Below are 19,466 nucleotides of genomic sequence, written 5' to 3'. Positions count from 1 at the left end.
GATCAGATAATTTTAAGACTTACTTTATAAGAGTAACATACTCTTCAAATATGTCATATACTGTGATCTACTCCATTTCCACAGTGAATGACAACTCAAAGTGATAATGGCTTTAAAGGCCCACTACTATGATAACTAAATGCAGAGATAATGTTGAAAAATACTAGTACCAGAAACCTTTTTTCATTCCTCTTTTCATGGTGGATGTGCTTTTGATCTTTTACTTTACAAAATGATGATAGAGGATAAACTCTCTTGCAATTCTCAAGCAGTTTCTCTTCCAGGTTATAGCATATATTTAATTGCAGCATTGCTAGTGAATATAAGCTCTTGCCTTTAAAACTGTTTAATTTTGGATTTTCGTTTTAGGCTCCATGTTGGATATAATAAAGCACATTGTCAGTATAGGAGAACATAGAAGTGGAGTACTTGAGGAATCAATAATCGCAACAATTCTTAAAGAAGTCTTAGAAGGTTTAGATTATTTACATCGCAATGGGCAGATTCACAGGTATGTATTTACTACTTAAACTGTTTATATGCATTTCAGCCTAGTTAAAGCAATTACTAAAGATTTAATTTTCTCAGCTTTAGGAAGAAGCCATGTGTACATTAACAGGCAGTTAAGGTAAAGCCTGATGCATTAAACATATTTCATGTACACAAAATGGGGAGTTTCTCTGCTTTGTGTGGGACAACTATTTGAGGTTTACTGGAGGCTGCAGTGTTGCCTACGTTTACCTTTCTGAACTGAGAATGGAAGTTAATCATCTCAAGACTTAAGTTGGCAATGTTTTGTTTTTTTTCCCACCCCCTCTTTTCCTCTCTGCCTACAAAAGTCTCATCTTTCCAGGCTGTTTCCAGATATGACTTTTTTAACTAATAGAGATGAGTCAAATATGTATCCCTCCCAATGGTTCTACACACACTCTTTAACAGCTTTACATGGGAATATCCCAGTTTTGTATCTGTGGAGGGTTCCCTATAAAGCAAAGAATATGTGAGGGCGGACTCCAGAGAAGGAAACATTTTCTGTTGTGGGCTTTTTGTTAGAAAAATATATCTTGTGGGGGAAGCAAGCATGGGGGGGGGGGGGGGCGCGATAAGGCAGTTAGTACTAACCAGATGCCATGTTAGTGTTGGGGGGTAAGCAGGACAGGAGGAAGAACTTAGGTAGGAGGAGTTGAGATTTAGGAAGAAGCTGTAAGCAATTGGCACAATTTGTCTTTTCTGAGTTGATACCTATCCATGGTAGGAAGAGGCCAGGATATTTCAGCTATGCTTCTGAGCACTTGATGTGCAGGAAGAGTGTAAGAAAATGGTGACTGATTTCATTGGGTGGACTTTGAGGGTGGCGCTGCATTCTCACTTTTGGCTGAAGCTCTCACCCCCAGAATCAGGGTCATGTCCCATATGAGTCTGAGGCACATTAATACATGCACAGAACCCAGTGGACCCTGAGATCAGTGGCACCAGGCCACGCATAGCCTTCAGGGTTGCATCCGAGACACCCCATCTCTCCAGGACTTTTTGTCCTGGTGGTGGGTTCTCTCCAATCTGGAATGGGGGATATCTTTCTGGAGTCATCCTGCACAAATTACCCTAACCACGGATGCATCCACCCTGGGCTGGGGAGCTCATGTAGAGGGTCTCCATACCAGGGTCTCTGGTCTGCTCAGGAAAGCTGTTGCCAGATCAACTTCCTGGAGCTCCAGGCAATCAGGTACGCACTATGGGCTCCTATTTCAGGAGGCGGTCCAGACTTTGTCATGGACCCTGTTCCCTTTGGGAAGGTGCTCAGGGCAACGTATCTGGCAGGTAAAGAGAATGTGGTGGTGGACAGACTGAGTCGTGCCTTCAGACCCCACGAATGGTCCCTGAACCAAATGATGGCAAACTGGTTCTTCTGCCTGTGGGGGATCCCAGACATAGATCTGTTCGCATCCCTCCTGGAACAGGAAGGTAACTGGGTTCTGCTCTCTATACGGGATGGACGGCAAGCCAGCTTTGGACATCCTTGCCCATCATTGGGGGAAGGGTCTCCTGTATACGTATCCACCAATTCCTTTAGTGGCAAAGACTCTTTTGAAGCTTCGTAAGGACAGAGTGATTATGATCCTCATAAATCCTTCATTGGTCGGGTCTGGTTTTCACTCCTACAGGAGTTATCCATCCAGAAACCAATCAGTTTGGGGACTTCCCTGGATCTCATCATGGGAGGCATCCCAACCTCCAGGCTCTGTTGCTCCAAAGCCTGGCTGTTGAGGTTAATCATGCAACCACTCGATCTCTCAGATGTGTCTTGGTTCCTAGTGGCTTCTAGAAAGCCTTTCACTAGAAGGTCCTATGGACTGAACTGGAGGAGGCTTTCTGCGTGGTGTGAGCAGAAGACCCTAGATCCGTTCTCCGGTCCCACACAAAAACGCTTTGATTACCTTCTACGCCTATTGGAGACTGGTTCGAAAACCAACTCTGTCTCTGTACAGCCTATAGTTGTACGTTTTATGTGGGGCCTGCTTCAGTTGAAGCATCCCCTAAGGCCTCATTCTGTGTCTTAGGACCTCAACATGGTACTAGCTCAGCTGATGAAAGCTCGTTTTGAGCTGCTGTTACCTGTGACCTCCAGTACCTGGCCTGGAAAATCATATTTTTGGTGGCAGTTTCTTCAGTGTGCAGGATCAATGAGCTCCAGGCCTTAGTGACTTATCCTCCTCACACTAAATTTTATCATGACAGGGTGGTCTTGTGCATGTACCCTATGTTCCTGCCTAAGGTGGTGATGGACTTCCATCTTAACCAGTCTGTCGTCCTTCCCCCGTCTCTCCCAGGCCCCATTCACACCAAATCAAATGAGCACTGCACAATTTAGACTGTAAGCGAGCCTTAGCCTTCTGTCTGGAATGGACAGAAGCCCCAAGAGAGTTCACCCAACTTATTTCTTTTGATAAGAATAGGTTGGGAGTTGCTGTTGCCAACACACTAATTGGCTAGGAGATTGTATCTCCTTCTGTTATACCCAGACGGGACTGCATCTTGAGGGACTGCATCTTGAGGGTCATGTCAAGGCTTATTCTGTCAGAGCCATAGCAATGTCTGTGGCCCACTTGCGAGCAATTCCCCTGGAGGAGATCTTCAAGGCTGACACTAAGTTCTCTCCACCCATTCACAACTCACTATTGTCTGGCTAGAGATGCTGATGACAGTATTTTTGGCCAGTCTGTCCCTCGGAATCTTGTAGGTGTAGAACCCAACTCTCCCTGCCTGGGGCCCTTTGTTGGGTTCAGGCTGTCTCCCCTATTGTCATTAACAGCACTGTCTGTTGGTCCCCTTTTGTTTTGGGGAGCAGCCTTTAGCTAGGGATTCACCCAAGTGTGAGGACGGCCATCCTGCTTGTCCTTGGAGAAAGCAGAGTTGCTTACCTGTAACAGGTGTTCTCCAAAGACAGCATGATGTTAGTCCTCACGAAATCTGCCTGCCACCCCGTGGAGTTAAGTTTCTCCTTTTCGTTATTTTCAATCTAATTCTGTTAAAACTGAAGAGGGGACCCTGTGTGGACACGTGGTATAGTGCATGCTCAGTGTGCCAAGTTAAAATTTTGGAAACTTTGACATAAGTTTTCTGTGCCAGGCTCCATCTGATGTCCATGTCCATCTGATGTCACCCATTGTTGAGGCAAGACTTATTAAATCTATTTCTGCTGCTACTACTATTTATCATTTCTAAAGTGCTATTGGACATAAGAGACAATCTGTGCTTCATGGAGCTTATAATCTTGTTATGACAGACAAATAGAGAAGTGGTTAGGATTTGAAAGCAGGCTCAAAGTGAGTTTTTAAATTGTATTTGAATTTGTCCAGAGATCAATCATGACCCTCAGATTCAGGAAGTCTCTTCCAGGTAGCTATCTCGGTGAGGTGGAAAATATGAAGTCGGGAGTTAGCAGTGGCAGAGAAGGGCACATGAGTGGCTTGCTTGATAAATTGAAGTCCCATGGAAGAGTATAGAAAGAGAAGACAAGATAGTTAATGAAGAACTACAGAGTGGATGCATTTGGTAGGCAAGAGGAAAACTGAATTGTTCGCAGAAGTATTTGAGGAGCCAATGTAGCCTAATGGCCAAGATTCTTTTGAGCATTTTATACTAAGAAAATATAATTTCATAATGCACCAATGTCTGTTCAGTCACTGAAATAGCATTCATGTTCCATTTTCTGATGCTTTTTTTCTTACAGCCAGTAATTGGTTTCTATAGTGAGTGATCCTGTTCTCGTGAACTTCTTCTTCTTTTTTTTTTTTCCTTTTTGAAATGTTGAAGATAGCTACAAACCTTTACTTACAAGTTATCTTGTTTTTATATACACAGGGATTTAAAAGCTGGCAATATTCTTTTGGGAGAAGATGGATCAGTTCAAATAGCAGGTAATGAAAAATTAACTAAATTTCATATTTGGTTTCACTTGACTTGCTGAACTATTTCTGAAGATTATTTGATACCTTGGCCAAAGTGTGTGTGTGTAAAAAGAAAAAAAAAGTGATGTTTGTATTTTTCTTAGCCCTTTGTGGCACTTGAAAGAAGAATATTCCCTTTGTTAAATTACTGCTGCTTTTATATGTACAGTACAGATACTTTGTTTATGATATAACCTTTGTTGTGCAAGTGATTGCCACAATCTGGATTATGACTTTAGAGGAGTATAAGGGTACCATAGAAATGTATTTTATTTGCATTATATGTGAAAACTTTTTTTATATCAAATTTCATTGACTTCAATTTAATATTGATGTGAATTTTGTCTTGAGTTGGAGTTTGTGGTATTAGCTTAGTGAATTATATATGAAAGTGTCCACCAGTACAATTGTCCTTTAATGTATATGGTGGTTTGAAGAGTTAGGGAAAAAAAATAATTTGTGCATAATTAAGTATGCAAAACCAGGGATGGAAAAATCCTAGGTACCTGAGCACATATAATTTGGCACCTGATGTATGCTGCAGCAACTTGGGGCAGCCGCCTCCTATTAGGCTGCAAAGTGAGGGATTTGCTATCCGAGGAAGGAGGCTGTGGGGAGAGATGAGTAGAAAAGAGGTGGTGGGGCCGAAAAGAAGCTATAGAGAAGAGATGGAGTAAAGAGGATATTGAGGGGAGGGGGAGAGCAGAGAGAAGCAGAAAAATAAAATTGATGAGGTATGTGTTTGGTTTGTTTTTTTTTTTCTTTTAAGAGATTTTGGTTGGTTGCTAAGAATTTTGATGTCAAGCTCTTAAAATATTTTCCAGCCCTATAGAAGGCATAATGCTCACATTAAAACTTTTGGTAAGCTTTGTCTGTTTACCTAAAGACAAAATTCATTCTAGGCCTTTCTTCCTATGCGCCTCTGACAACATACAGTTTTTCTGTGGTTGCAGGCATTTTTCTTGGTAAAATCCATATTCCTCTGCACTCAGGCAGGCTATTCCACACCAGTGGGTTATGCACTCGTATCAGCAGATGGAGATGAAGTAAAGCTGCCTCACTGAGGTCACTGCCATATAGCCCTGCCCTGACATCAGCCTGCCCGTATTCTCCATCTCCAGCAGATGGTGGACATGCATCTCCCTTGTAGGGATTGCTTGTGGTTTAAAAAAAAATAAATACATTTAGATGCATCTCTTGAGCTCCTGAGGTGACACCCATTTGGTCCCTCGCTCAGTTGAGCACTTTAAGTCTGGAAGCCTGACCAAGCATAGACTTTTAAAATAAATAAAATAAAGCGGAAAAGGACGAGGGAATAGAGAAGTTGTAGGTCCCCTCTTTCTTTTTTTTTTTTCTTCTTCCATTACAGGGTCCTCCTTCCCTTTGTGGTTTTCCATCTGCACCTTTTACCCCCTTTTCCCTCTCACTTCTCTGGGGAATTAGTGTAGAGTGGAGGTGGCTTGAACTCTGTGTATTGAGCAGCTTTTGGTTAGGCTCCGCTTCTTGGACTTTGTTCAGTCAGCCATGAGGTAGGCTGTGGCAGTGGTTTCTTTTCTCGCATGCTTAGGCATGCGTGTGCATTCTTGCCATGCGGCAGTGGTCTGACATGGGCGTGCTTGTGCTTGGGTACTTGTGTGTAAAGCCGTAGCCTAGTTGTGAGTACCTATTTGTGTGGGTACACCCGGGTGCTTTTGGGATGCGCCCAGGAGACAGCCTAGAGCAAGTGCCTTGCTATCTGTGACACTTGTCATATAAGGGCAATCCAGCCATCACTCTCTCTATGCCTGTGTCGGCACTGTTTAAATTCTCAAGGCAGTTTAGCTACTACAGATTTTGACGTTGTGATATCCCCTCAGCCTATGGTGGATCTAGAGGGGAATGGGGTGGAAGGCAACACAGTGACCAGTTCTCCTCCTCCTCCTTCTCCTCCTCCTCCTCCCTTGCTTCTGATGGCAGAGGCATATCTGCTTATAAAGATATCTTAAAATGCTCCTCCTCTACTTTAATACCCTATACAGCAGGTGATGTCCTAATAACTTCTATTAATGACTCTGCTCAAGACAGAGGAGACAAGGGACATGCCTGCCTCATGCCCCTGTGCACCATAAATTTGGTAGTATATACCCTGTAAATCTTTAAACATACCTATTGGTGTCTATATAATTTCTTTACCCACTGAAGGAAATGGCCTCCAACCCCTATCCTTTCCATCACTCAGAAAAGTAAAGGCCAGTATACTCTGTTTTGTTTTTTTTCAACATAAACAGCGAATAGTATAGATATTTATCTTTTTTTAGCAACATATCAAATTAATAATTTTTCGCGGCGATAGCAGGGCTGAATTAGCCATGCTGTCATGGGATCTGTCAATCAGGTCCGGGAGGTGGAGCTTGTCAAAGCAGAGATCAGAGCTTTGCTCTCTGCGGCTGCATGTGTGTTCCCGTGCAGGAAAGTAACGGAATCTCCTCAGTCTGTTCTTTCCGCGCACGGGATCGCACGCGGAGCTGTTCTTCTCCTCAGCATTAAAATAACAAAACATGTCACAATCTGGGTTTAAACCCTGTAATTGCGGCAAGGTAATGTCAGTCACGGATGGCCATGACCGATGTTACCGATGCCTAGGACCAGATCACAATCAGGAAGATTGAATTTTGCTCAAGGATGTCACCCAGAGCACTGAAGCAAAGGGCCTAAAGGCTTCAAGAACTTTTTGCCTCACTGGAGCCATCGGAGGCTCATTCGTTGCCTGGCCCTGCGATTTTACCGGCTCCCTCAAAAAAGAGGGCATCATCGTGGGATCCTTAATCGTCCAGTCTTGGAGGTAAGGATGTGGCAAGCCGACAAAGGCCATTGGATTCTCAGAAATCCATAGAGCCAAAATTGCCGGCGCAGGACACACTAGCGCCAAAACTCTCGGCGCCTAAAACTTCTGCACCTTATGCGCATACAAAAGTGTCGGCGCATAACACTTCGGTGCCTGGAGAAATATCGGTGCACAACAATTCTATGCGCATGGCGCCAAACACACTTGTGCGCACAATGCCGAAGGACCCAGCGCGCATGGCGCAGAAGATTTCTGCGCGTAGGGTGCCGAAGACGTCCGTGCGCACAACCAAAGGAAACTCTATGCGCATGGCGCAGTCGACATCTGCCTGTACGGCGCAGACACCACCTGCATGCCCGGTGCCAATCATATCTATGTGCAGGGCGCCGAAGACAACTGCGCCGATCACTCTTGTACACACAGAAACAGAAAGATATGCGCACAAGTCTAGATCCGCGCATAAATCCAGATCTGCACATACGATACATGAGCACCCATCTCATGTATTACAAAATGAGCTGAAACGACGACGTGCATCTTCACAAGGGTTTTCTTCAACTTCTCCACCAATAACCTCACCTCGTTCAGGTACTTCCCTTTCTTCGAGAGCTAATTCGACAGTTTACAATAAAACATAGAAAACGTTCACCGTCTTCACGTAGAAATCATACAGACTCGTCGTCACACTATTATTATAAGCACTCATGACACGCCCACCACATAAAGTTGGCAAAGAGGAGTGCAACATGGGAAGTAAGCCCTTCGACTTCTAAATCATCTCATATACAAACTTCAAATACCTTCTCCCACAGAGTGGTAATACAAGTTGCTTCCTCTACCACTTCTTCTACAGCTTCAGAGGATTCGAGGACATCATATGTGCCGAAAAACGGAAAGACCATAAAGTATACACTACTTTACCTCAGAACACACCAATGCACTCTAAAGCATGTGGGTCACAAGAACCGGATGATGGTACAATAATGCCCCCTCGTACAAAAGAGGCATTTAATCATTTGTCCCAATCCTTAGCAGGTTTTTATGAAACTCTTCAGTCATTCAAAATGACTAATATTGCTGCTGTTAGTTCTCCGGAACATAAGACGCAGACTAATAGAGAACAGTTGGTGGAGCCTCCGACATCTCCCATAACAAACCGACCAGCTTCACCAAATTATAAACAGGATACATCATTTGATTCTCCTTCACTGCAAACATCCCCATCATCTACGGGATTCCCATCGGATCCACAGGAACAACCTCAGGAGCCGTATTCCCCTCCAGAAGACCTTACATACCGAAATTTCTGGAAAAATTGGGTACAATACTGCATCTAGAGGTCCAAAAAGAGACAGACCCTTGGTCTCCTAAAAATTTTTGACACTCCAGGGGAACCAACATCTCTTCCACCACAAGAGCTCCTGCATTCGGTCTTACAGAAATCCTGGGAAACACCTTACGCAATCGCAGCAGTTTCCAGAAAAACGGACATAAAATTCCGTATGAGGAAAACATCACCGTACTCTGTACCATAATTACCTCATGCTTCAATTGTAGTAGAGTCGGCGATGCAAAGATTTAAGAAAACAGTCACATTCCTCATACCCACCAGGCAACGGCAACAAATATTTGGATGAGTTTGGCAGGAAAATATACCATAACTCAATGTTGAATGCCCAAATTATGCACCATCAGTTCTACATGGTACAATACCTATATGAGTGCATACAAGCTATAAAAGGTATGCTTTCCTCGACTGCGGATCAGATACCTCCGCCTCTTCATGACATGGAAGAGTGTTCTCGTCACCTTTTGAGGTCAATCTATGAAGCATATGAAACATAGTCTAGGGCATCGGCAACAGCCATTGCAGCCCGCAGACTAGCATGGTTACGATCAAGTTCCATACGTGAAGATTTGCACGAGAAACTAACGAACCTCCCATGTGCAGGAGATAACCTGTTCGGAGAACGATTTCAGGACACAGTGGGTAAACTGAAGGAAGAAGCTCTAGCAGTACAATCATTAACATCACATCCTAACTATTCGACCACACGTCGTTATATTGGATCTACTCGTAGGCAATCCTATGCCAGGAGACCCTACAGATCTTACCAGTCCTTTCGTACACAGACTTACCTTTCGTACCAGCATCCTGCTCCACAACAGAATACCTCAAACCAACGTAGAGGTAGACCACGTAATCAGAGACAGCAGGCACAACAACCAGCTACTGCAATGAAAGCAACTTCATCTTTTTAGTTACCCAGCCACCACCACAACATCAAGCATCACCCGGCAGGATTCATTCCTGCTTGACAGCCTGGGAGAGAATAACATCCGATCAATGGGTTTTGGAGATAGTACGTCACGGCTACCAACTCCAATTTGTCACAAAACCCATATTACCTTATCTGTCCACTTTCAAGATTCACAACTTCCAACCACAACCAGGGGAGGAAATTGCTTTGCTTCGCAAACAACAAGCAATTCGACAAATTTACCCAGGGACCCAATCAGTAGGATTTTATTCCCCATACTTCCTCATACCCAAGACGTTGGGTGGCCTTCGCCCTATCCTAGACCTAAGTATAAACCGCCGCCCCTGCAGGGTTGAAGATTGCTGTCGTGACCGAGGTTGATGGTATCAGTAATGTAGTCGTGAAATATGTACAAGGCAGCAAGCTCTCAGGTGTTGCCCTACAGGGGTGCTGTTTAAGGCCTTCCTCCCTACTGGGTCTCTTTTCAGAAGGGGGTTCAGTAGGGATTCTAATTGCTACTACCCACCCAGTGCAGTCTCTTGCCGGTTAAGAGGGGAGGCAAGGATAAATAAGATATTGTATATATATATTTTTTAATTTTATTTAAAAATACTCTTTTAATGAAATTGTACTATTTCTACTGTGAATATTAAATAACAATTCTCTTAACAAACCTTAAAATATTTCTTTTTCTTTTCCCTATCACAGATTAATAGCTGTAAACAAACAAGCAATAATAAAATAATATATTCCAGCTACTTTCAACTCATCTATTTCTCAGATAAATATTTCAGTCCTTATTATTTCTTGAATATTAACTTTAATATTTCTTATATCATTTCGTTTAAATAAAAGAAAATTGATTCTTTGTATTCTCTTTTCTTTCTCTTATTTAAGTCCAGTATATCTTCTCCTTGTTGTATTCAGATAAGTAAACTTTATTTTTTTTTCTTATAGTCTTTTACTTTCCTTTTGTATTTAATGTCTTTTCTTACTTATTGTTTGTAATTGTTCTCAAGTGCACATGTAAAACAATATGCTCAGGCCTGGCAATAGAAATTTTAAGTTCTATTATTAAACTTATGTTTTTTTCTTCTTCTTTTCGTTGCTGGCCAGATGATAATCTTGTCGTTCTCTCGTCCTTTAGTCGTCTTCTTTTCTCTTCTTTTTCTCCGTATGCTGTTTCTTCTTTCTTGTACCTATTAACTTATACTTTAAATAAACTAATAACAAATACTAACTCCCTGATACTGCTCCGGGATCTTCCGTAAATAAATATAAATATAAATACAAATATAAATATAAATAAATAAATATGTCAACCTGTGTATTCTGTCTTTGACAGAGCTACTTGTTACTGTTTATCTATCTAAATTAAATCAAAAGATAATTGGTATTCCCTATCTTTTCTTCTTATTCTTTCTCTTTTATAATTAAAAGAACAATTCCACTATAAATACTTTCATACAACTCTCTTTTTTATATTCTTCCACTATGAGTTCCTTAAATTATTCATTGAATATAGATACAACTTCTTTGGATACAATTTTACTTCGCCATACAATATTTCCATATGTAATTTGTATCCTCTGCTTAATAGCATGTATGGAATTGAGCTATACAATATAACAGGACAAATAATTTAATAATGGGATAAAGGGTAAGATGGTGTCTAGTAGGTAAAATATGGCGGATGGGGGGGAGACTAAGGTAAAGGGGACAAGGTGAACTTTCGTATGCTTGCTTAAATAACCATGTTTTATTATCTTTTTTTTGAAAAGCTGCAAAGTCTTTGTAGTCCTAGAAACACAGAATGTGACAGCAAAAAAGGACCCTATAGCTCATCCAGTCTGCCCAGCAAGCTCCCATAGTTATCAGTTTCCCATACCTATCAGTTATTTAGACTGCCAAGGTCAGGGCTCTTGTTGGTTACTGTTTGAGTCCAATTCCCCCCCCCCCCCCCCTTGCTGTTGAATCGGAGAGCAATGTTGAAGTTGTATCAGGTTTTTGGTTAAGGGTAGTAAGCGCCACATCAAGCAAGTTAACCCCATGCTCATGTGTTTTCCCAGACAGTACAGTTCAATGTCTTTGGTTGTTGTCTGAATCCAATTCCTCCTTTCCCCCTACCATTGAAGCTGTGAGCAGTGATGGAGTTGCATCACATTTTGAAGGCTATATGCCAAGGGTAATTTATTTATTAATTTATTTATAATATCTGCCACACCAGCAAGATACCCCCTTGCCTTACTTCATTCCCCTTCCCCTTGCCTTTAGGGATCCACAGTATTTTTTCCATGCCCTTTTGAAATCCTTGCACTGTTTTTGTTTTCACCACCTCCTTCGGCAGGGAATTCCAGGTATCCACCACCCTCTGTGAAGAAACTTGTCATTAAAATCATCCATTGTACCTGAAGACTGGAGGATAGCTAATGTAACCCCCTTATTTAAAAAGGGCTCCAGGGTCGATCCGGGAAACTACAAACCGGTTAGCCTGACTTCAGTGCCAGGAAAAATAGTAGAAAGTATTCTAAACATCAAAATCACAGAACATTTAGAAAGACATGCTTTAATGGAACAAAGTCAGCATGGCTTTACCCAAGGCAAGTCTTGCCTCACAAATCTGCTTCACTTTTTTGAAGGAGTTAATAAACATGTGGATAAAGGTGAACCTGTAGATGTAGTGTACTTGGATTTTCAGAAGGCATTTGACAAAGTTCTCATGAGAGGCTTCTAGGAAAAATAAAAGTCATGGGATAGGTGGCGATGTCCTTTCGTGGATTACAAACTGGCTAAAAGACAGGAAACAGAAAGTAGGATTAAATGGACAACTTTCTCAGTGGAAGGGTGTGGGCAGTGGAGTGCCTCAGGGATCTGTATTGGGATCCTTTTCAATATATTTATAAATGATCTGGAAAGAAATACGAGTGAGATAATCAAATTTGCAGATACAAAATTGTTCAGAGTAGTTAAATCACAAGCAGATTGTGATAAATTGCAGGAAGACCTTGTGAGGCTGGAAAATTGGGCATCAAAATGGCAGATGAAATTTAATGTGGACAAGTGCAAGGTGATGCATATAGGGAAAAATAACCCTTGCTATATTTACACAATGTTAGGTTCCATATTAGGTGCTACTACCCAAGAAAGAGATCTAGGTGTCATAGTGGATAACACATTGAAATCGTCGGTTCAGTGTGCTTCGGCAGTCAAAGCAAACAGAATGTTGGGAATTATTAGAAAGGGAATGGTGAATAAAACGGAAAATGTCATAATGCCTCTGTAACGCTCTATGGTGAGACCGCACCTTGAATACTGTGTACAATTCTGGTCGCCGCATCTCAAAAAAGATATAATTGCGATGGAGAAGGTACAGAGAAGAGCGACCAAAATGATAAAGGGAATGGAACAGCTCCCCTATGAGGAAAGACTAAAGAGGTTAGGACTTTTCAGCTTGGAGAAGAGACTGCTGAGGGGGGGGGATATGATAGAGGTGTTTAAAATCATGAGAGGTCTAGAACAGGTAGATGTGAATTGTTTTTTTACTCTTTCGGATAATAGACTAGGGGGCACTCCATGAAGTTAGCATGTGGCACATTTAAAACTAATCAGAGAAAGTTCTTTTTCACTCAACGCACATTTAAACTCTGGAATTTGTTGCCAGAAGATGTGGTTAGTGCAGTTAGTATAGCTGTGTTTAAAAAAGGATTGGATAAATTCTTGGAGGAGAAGTCCATTACCTGCTATTAATTAAGTTGACTTAGATAATAACCACCGCTATTACTAGCAACGGTAACATGGACTAGACTTAGTTTTTGGGTACTTGCCAGGTTCTTATGGCCTGGATTGGCCACTGTTGGAAACAGGATGCTGGGCTTGATGGACCCTTGGTCTGACCCAGTATGGCATGTTCTTGTGTTCTTATGACATTGCTTCTGAGTCGTTCTCCCCAGAGTTTCATTTCATGACCCTTAGTTCTATTGGATTCATTCCAACGGAAAAGGTTTGTTGAAAGGTTTTAATGATGCATGATCAAGTATCTGAAGGTCTGTATCATACCTCCTCTCCTCCAGGGTATACATATGTAGGTCTTTCAACCTCTCCTCATAAGTCATTTGATGACCTCTCACCATTTTGGTTGGCTTCTCCGGGCCACCTCCAACCCGTCTGTCTCTTCTGAGATATGGTCTCCAGAACTGAACACAGTACTCCAGATGAGGCTTTACCAAGGACCTGTACAAGGGGATTATCTCCTTTTTCTTACTGGTTATTCCTCTCTATGTAGCCCAGCATTCTTCTAGCTTTAGCTATCGCCTTGTCATATAGCTTCTGGCTATCTGAAGATGGCGATGCAATCACCCCATGCATAGCAGCACTTTGCCCCCTATCGCATACAGGTTCTTTGGATTACCACATCCCAGATGCATGCTTCTACACTTCTTGGCATTAAATTCCAGTTGCCATATATTCGACTGCTCTTCAAGCTTCCTTAAATCACATCTCAGCCTTTCCAAACCTTCTGACTTGTCCACTCTGTTGCAGATCTTCATATCATCTGTAAATAGACAAACTTTACCTTCCATAATGTCACTCAAAAAGACATTGAACAGAACCGGTCCCAACACCAATTCCTGCAGCGCTCCACTTAACATCATTCTCTCTTCAGAGTAGGTTCCATTTACCATCACACTCTGTCTTCTATCCGTCAACCAGTTTGCAATCCATGCCACCACCTTGGTGCTCACTCCCAAGCTTCTCGTTTTGTTCTTGAATCTTCCATGTGGGACTGTATCGAAGGCTTTACTAAAATCCAAGTAAATCACATCTAGTGCTTTTCCCTGATCCAGTTCTCTATTCACCTAATCAAAGAAATTAATCAGATTCATCTGACAGGACCTTCCCCTTCCCCTGGTGAATCTGTGCTGAAGTGGATTGAGCAAGCTACCATATTGTAGGTAATTCACTATCCTTTCAACAGAGTCTCCATTAATTTTCCTGCCATCGAGGTGAGGCTAACTGGCCTGTAATTTCTAGCCTCCTCTCTATTCCCACTATTGTGAAGCGGGACCACCACCACTCTTCTCTAGTCACTTGGCACCACTCCCATTTCCAGGTATCTATTGAACAGATAACTCAGCAGACCCTCCCCCCCGCCCTGCACATCTGAGCTACACCCCCCACGGAACGGTCTTGTACAGGAACCCTGAGCAAATTAAAATCCCCACTCAGAATTAGCTGTCCTCACCGTAATTCAGCAGTTTGTCCAAATCCTCTAATAGTGACCTCTGAGCATTTCGGCAATAAATGTAAACCAATATATATTGCTCAGTATTGATATCTAATTGCAAAATAATATATTCTCTTCTCCATGTACTACTGCCACCTGCACTTTCAAATCTTTTAGATATGGGAGAGTGGGAATTTTTCTATTATCTGGTGTACTTGATGTCAGCAGTGCAAGAGGATACTGGTTTGAGTACATTAAATGCTCATCTTGTTTCTGGAGATGTGTTTCCTGTTAAAAAAAAAAAAAAAAAAAAAAAAAAAAAAAGCAAGCTATTGATGCTTTCAGGGACATGGATTTCCCCTCTAGCCCAAGGTGACAGGCTTGTGATGAAATAGTCACACCTATGAAGGAAACCAGTTATTTTAATAAAATAAAATTTTGACTCACATTAAAATTTGTAAAACAAACAAAAAACTGGTAGATGGCCAGTGTGTTTTTCCAGGCATTAATCTTCCTGGTGTTTGCACTGATCTGAGAAGAGAAATGTTGGAGTTAGGGATGGTTCTGTGGAAAAGATTCTGTCAACTCAGCCCCCTCCCCACCCTGTTTGTAAACATACCTCCGAAATAGTCTACTGTGACCTTTTGATGGTACTCATTCCACTTTGCCATACTATCTGTCTGTGGCAGGTGTGAACATAATGGGCTCTGGCTCCAAGTCTGGATTCACATCTAGATGAATGCCATTCCGGAGGGTGATGTTATGTAGCACACCACAACGATATCCTCTACTTTCTCTGGTAAATACTGCGGTGCTCCTCCAGTGTGGTGAAGGTGGCTGAACTGGCTTTTTCAAAAGGCCAAATGCAAATTCTATGACTGCCTTGGGTCTCCTGTGCACCTCATTATAGCAGTTTTCTGTCACTGTACATAGTGTAGATAGGATGTGAGTAGCCATGCCTTGAAACCATAACCAGCATGTCCTGCAAAATATTAGAAATAGAACAATCCATTAAATTGCTGAGTGCAAGGCACCACAATACATTGTGCTGTTGACTTGTTGCTACTCACCCCATAGCTCAGCCAACACTTTCAGTATCCACCTCAACAGGGCGATGGTTCCATGAATCCACCACCCTGTCTGTAAATAAATGTTTCCTTAGATTACTTGCAAGTCTGCTCCTACTCAGTTATTCCTTTACCTGAGTTTCACAACCCTCTTTTGGAGGCCACTTATCCGATAGGGTTTTCAGAATTACGGCAATGAATCCTAGCCCAGCCCAGGTCTTCTTCCTGGAGGTGGATGCCTTCTGTATTGAAGCCAGAGCCATCCTTTCTCAGGCAGCCTCAGATGGCAAACTTGGTCCTTTTTCATTCTTTGAGACAACTTTCTCCAGTGAAAAATATACTATTGGAGACTGGGAACTTTTGGTCATCAAGCTCACTTTTGAAGACTGGTGTCATCTGTTGGAGGGGGCCAAACATCTTTTCACAGGCACAACTGACCACAAACATTTTCTTTATCTCCTGAAGGCTGAGGTTCAACCTTTGCCAGGCTCGCTAATCCCAATTTTTCAACGTTTAACTTCCACATTCTTTCTTTCATCTCGCTGGGAAGAATACCAAGGCAGATACGCAGATGCAGTATCCCATTTTTGATCCCTCAGATCTGCCACTGAGCCCCAGTTCATCTTGGACCAGGCCAAGATTATAGCTGCCACCACCTCTGACCCTGTTGGCAAGATCATAGTACCCAAGTGCCTAAGGGAAAAGGTCCTCAAGTGAGGTCATGTCACCAAGGATTATGGAAAACAATTGACTTAATTTCACATTAATATTGGTGGCCTTGGATGGCTCAGGACATTTGGGCGTACATGAAGACATGTTCCAACTGTGCCCATGGGTCCTACCCCAAACTCTACCAGTTTCAAACAAGCCTTGGACCCACATATCCATAATTTTAACACAGACCATCCTGCATCAGATGGATATATAGTTATCTGGGTCGTTGTGTATCATTTTCAAAACAATTGGATATTTTATTCCCATACCATCTCTGCCTTCAGCAGTTTATCTTGCACAATACTTCTTTAAGAAGGTTTTGCATAAAATTGATTACTTGAGCACCTAGGAGGCAACTGAGGAGTACGATTCACCTCAACATTCTGGAGTAGTCTCTGCAAGAAGCTCAATGTGTTCCTTAACTTAATGAAAAAAGACCTTAAAAGCCTTCCTTTGGGTAAATATCTCCAAGCAGCAGAACGACTGGTCCCAGTTACTAGCTTGGCTGGCGTTCTGTTACAATAATCATACATGAGAATCTCAGGATCGTCACATTTCTTTTCTTTTATTTTTTTTTCTTCATTGTCCATGGTACTATAGATACCCCTTCCATTACAGTTGACCCCTGAGACACCAGTGGACATAGTGACCCACCTCTTAGAACTTTGTAGCGGAAATTAATAATAATTCACAGAATCAAATTGTAATGTTTTTTTTCCTAATTGAAATGCTTTAAAATTAATTGCCATATTCTTTGAATGCTAGATGGCGCTAGTCTCACATCAAACATATTGCAATAGACACATTTTTTGTCTTCTACAATGTTTTAATTGATATTTCTTTAAGAATAAACTACAAAATACAATTAAATAATATTTATATAGTTCCTTATAATGTTATCTCTGGATCCTTAAGGGAAATAAAGAATAATGCAGAGTATAATTCCCAGACTCCTATATCTTTAATCCTGCATCTGTACTTATGATAAAAATATTTTCTAGCTGGCCAAGCTAGATTCAGCAGGGAGACTGCTCCGGATGCAGCATTGACATACAGGCTTTCTTCTCTATCTTCACTCTGTCTCTGTTAATGCTATATGTCCTTTGCCTTTTAGAAGTTTTCAAAAGCTTGCAAATGCAATTGAGAACAAGTGTATTTCTGATTGGATATGTCAGTCCTTTTTCTCATAAAAAGACTTCATATACAAATCCTATATGAATAGCCAAGTTACATGATATTGCTGGCCAGAAATGGTCATGGCTATAAGCATGGCTATTTACTACAGATATATTTCTGTTGCTATATGTTAGCATTTTCAAACAGATCAATGACTGAATTTTATCTGAGTGAAAAGAACATAAGAAATACCATCAAGCCCAGTATCCTGTTTCTAACAGTGGCCAATCCAAGTCACATGTACCTGGCAAGTACCCAAACAATTAGATAGATCATAAGCTACTGCTTATTAATTACCATAATAATTTATGGATTTATCCTCTAGGAACTTATCCAAACCTTTTTTAAACCCAGTTACATTAACTGCTGTAACCACACCCTCTGGTCAAACATCAATAATACTCAAAGACAACCAGAAAATTGAACTAGCAGAAAAAGTACGTAACCTGGGAATAATAATAGACCCTGAAATCAATCTGAAACAACACATATCACTAAAAGTAAGGGAAGGTTATGCAAAACTCATAGTACTCAGAAAACCTAAACCACTGCTAACTCAAAATGACTTCCGAACAATACTGCAGGCACTAATCTTCTCCAGCACAGATTACTGCAATGCCCTTATGCTAGGACTACCTAATACAACATTAAGACCACTGCAAATACTTCAGAACACAGCAGCTAGAATACTAACTGGAAAAAGGAGGAACCATATAACTGAAACCCTAGCAGAGTTACATTGGCTACCAATTGAACACAGAATTAAATACAAAACCCTATGTATCATTCACAAACTGATTTATGATGAGAAATCAGACTGGTTGAACACAGCATTACGGGTACACACGCCACCAGGAACCTCCGCTCAGCAAATAAAGCACTCCTAACCATTCCATCAGTTAAAACAGCAAGACTGACACAAGTGAGAGAAAGAGCCCTATCACTAGCAGGACCCATAATCTGGAACACAATGCCTCCAGAGATCAGGCTACAAAGTGATCTCAAGACATTCAAGAAAAACCTAAAAACATGGCTTTTTAAACAAGCATTTTACAAAGAGACAGGAGAATAGAGAGAAATATTTCAGGAAAAGACAGAAAGGCACCGACATACGGTCCTTAGGACTATACAGTAGATTAGTCTATGAACTCCAGACCATAAAAAACCATAACTATAATACTATGTGTAATAAAACTACCGGTGTAAGTACCTTGGTACAATTGGTCATGAATTACTTCGCTAAATGACTATGTCTAATGATATATTGTAACCGAACCTTTGACGGCACCTGTTAGAATGTACTATTGTACACTTTTACCTACATTAAATATGTGCCTACATGTAAACCGTTGCGACGGTATTTAACTTAGCAACGGTATAGAAAAGTTTTTAAAATAAATTTTCTTCAGTTTGTTTTAAATGAGCTACTTGCTAACTTCATGGTATGCCCCCTGGCCGTTCTATTAACTGAGAGAGTAAATAACAGATTTACATTAACTTGTTCAAGTTCTTTAATGATTTTGTAGAATTCTAACATATCCTCCCTCAGTTGTCTCTTCTCCAACTGAACAGCCCTAACTTCTTTAGCTTTTCCTCCATAGGGCAGCTGTTCCATGCCTCTTATTTTGGTCTCCCTTCTCTGCACTTTCTCCAGTGCAGCTATATCCTTTTGAGATGCGGTGACCAGAATTGCACACAGTATTAAAGGTGTGGCCTCACTATGAAGCGATATAGAGGCATTATGACATCTTC

General features: G+C 41.5%; 1 protein-coding gene across 1 annotated transcript in view; it reads left to right on the top strand.

Moving 5' to 3' along the window:
* Positions 1-19,466, top strand: part of STK39 (serine/threonine kinase 39) — a 484,232-nt gene that overhangs the window by 115,262 nt on the left and 349,504 nt on the right. The window contains exons 4-5 of the mRNA XM_029605673.1: positions 370-511; positions 4,363-4,418. Coding sequence (XP_029461533.1) covers positions 370-511; positions 4,363-4,418 — 198 coding nt within the window. The remainder of the gene's footprint in view (positions 1-369; positions 512-4,362; positions 4,419-19,466) is intronic.

The sequence above is a fragment of the Rhinatrema bivittatum genome, chromosome 6 (assembly GCF_901001135.1).
Source record: "Rhinatrema bivittatum chromosome 6, aRhiBiv1.1, whole genome shotgun sequence".
Lineage (NCBI taxonomy): Eukaryota > Metazoa > Chordata > Amphibia > Gymnophiona > Rhinatrematidae > Rhinatrema > Rhinatrema bivittatum.
Note: the sequence above shows the minus strand (reverse complement) of the source record. Positions and strands in the feature narration are given on the sequence as shown.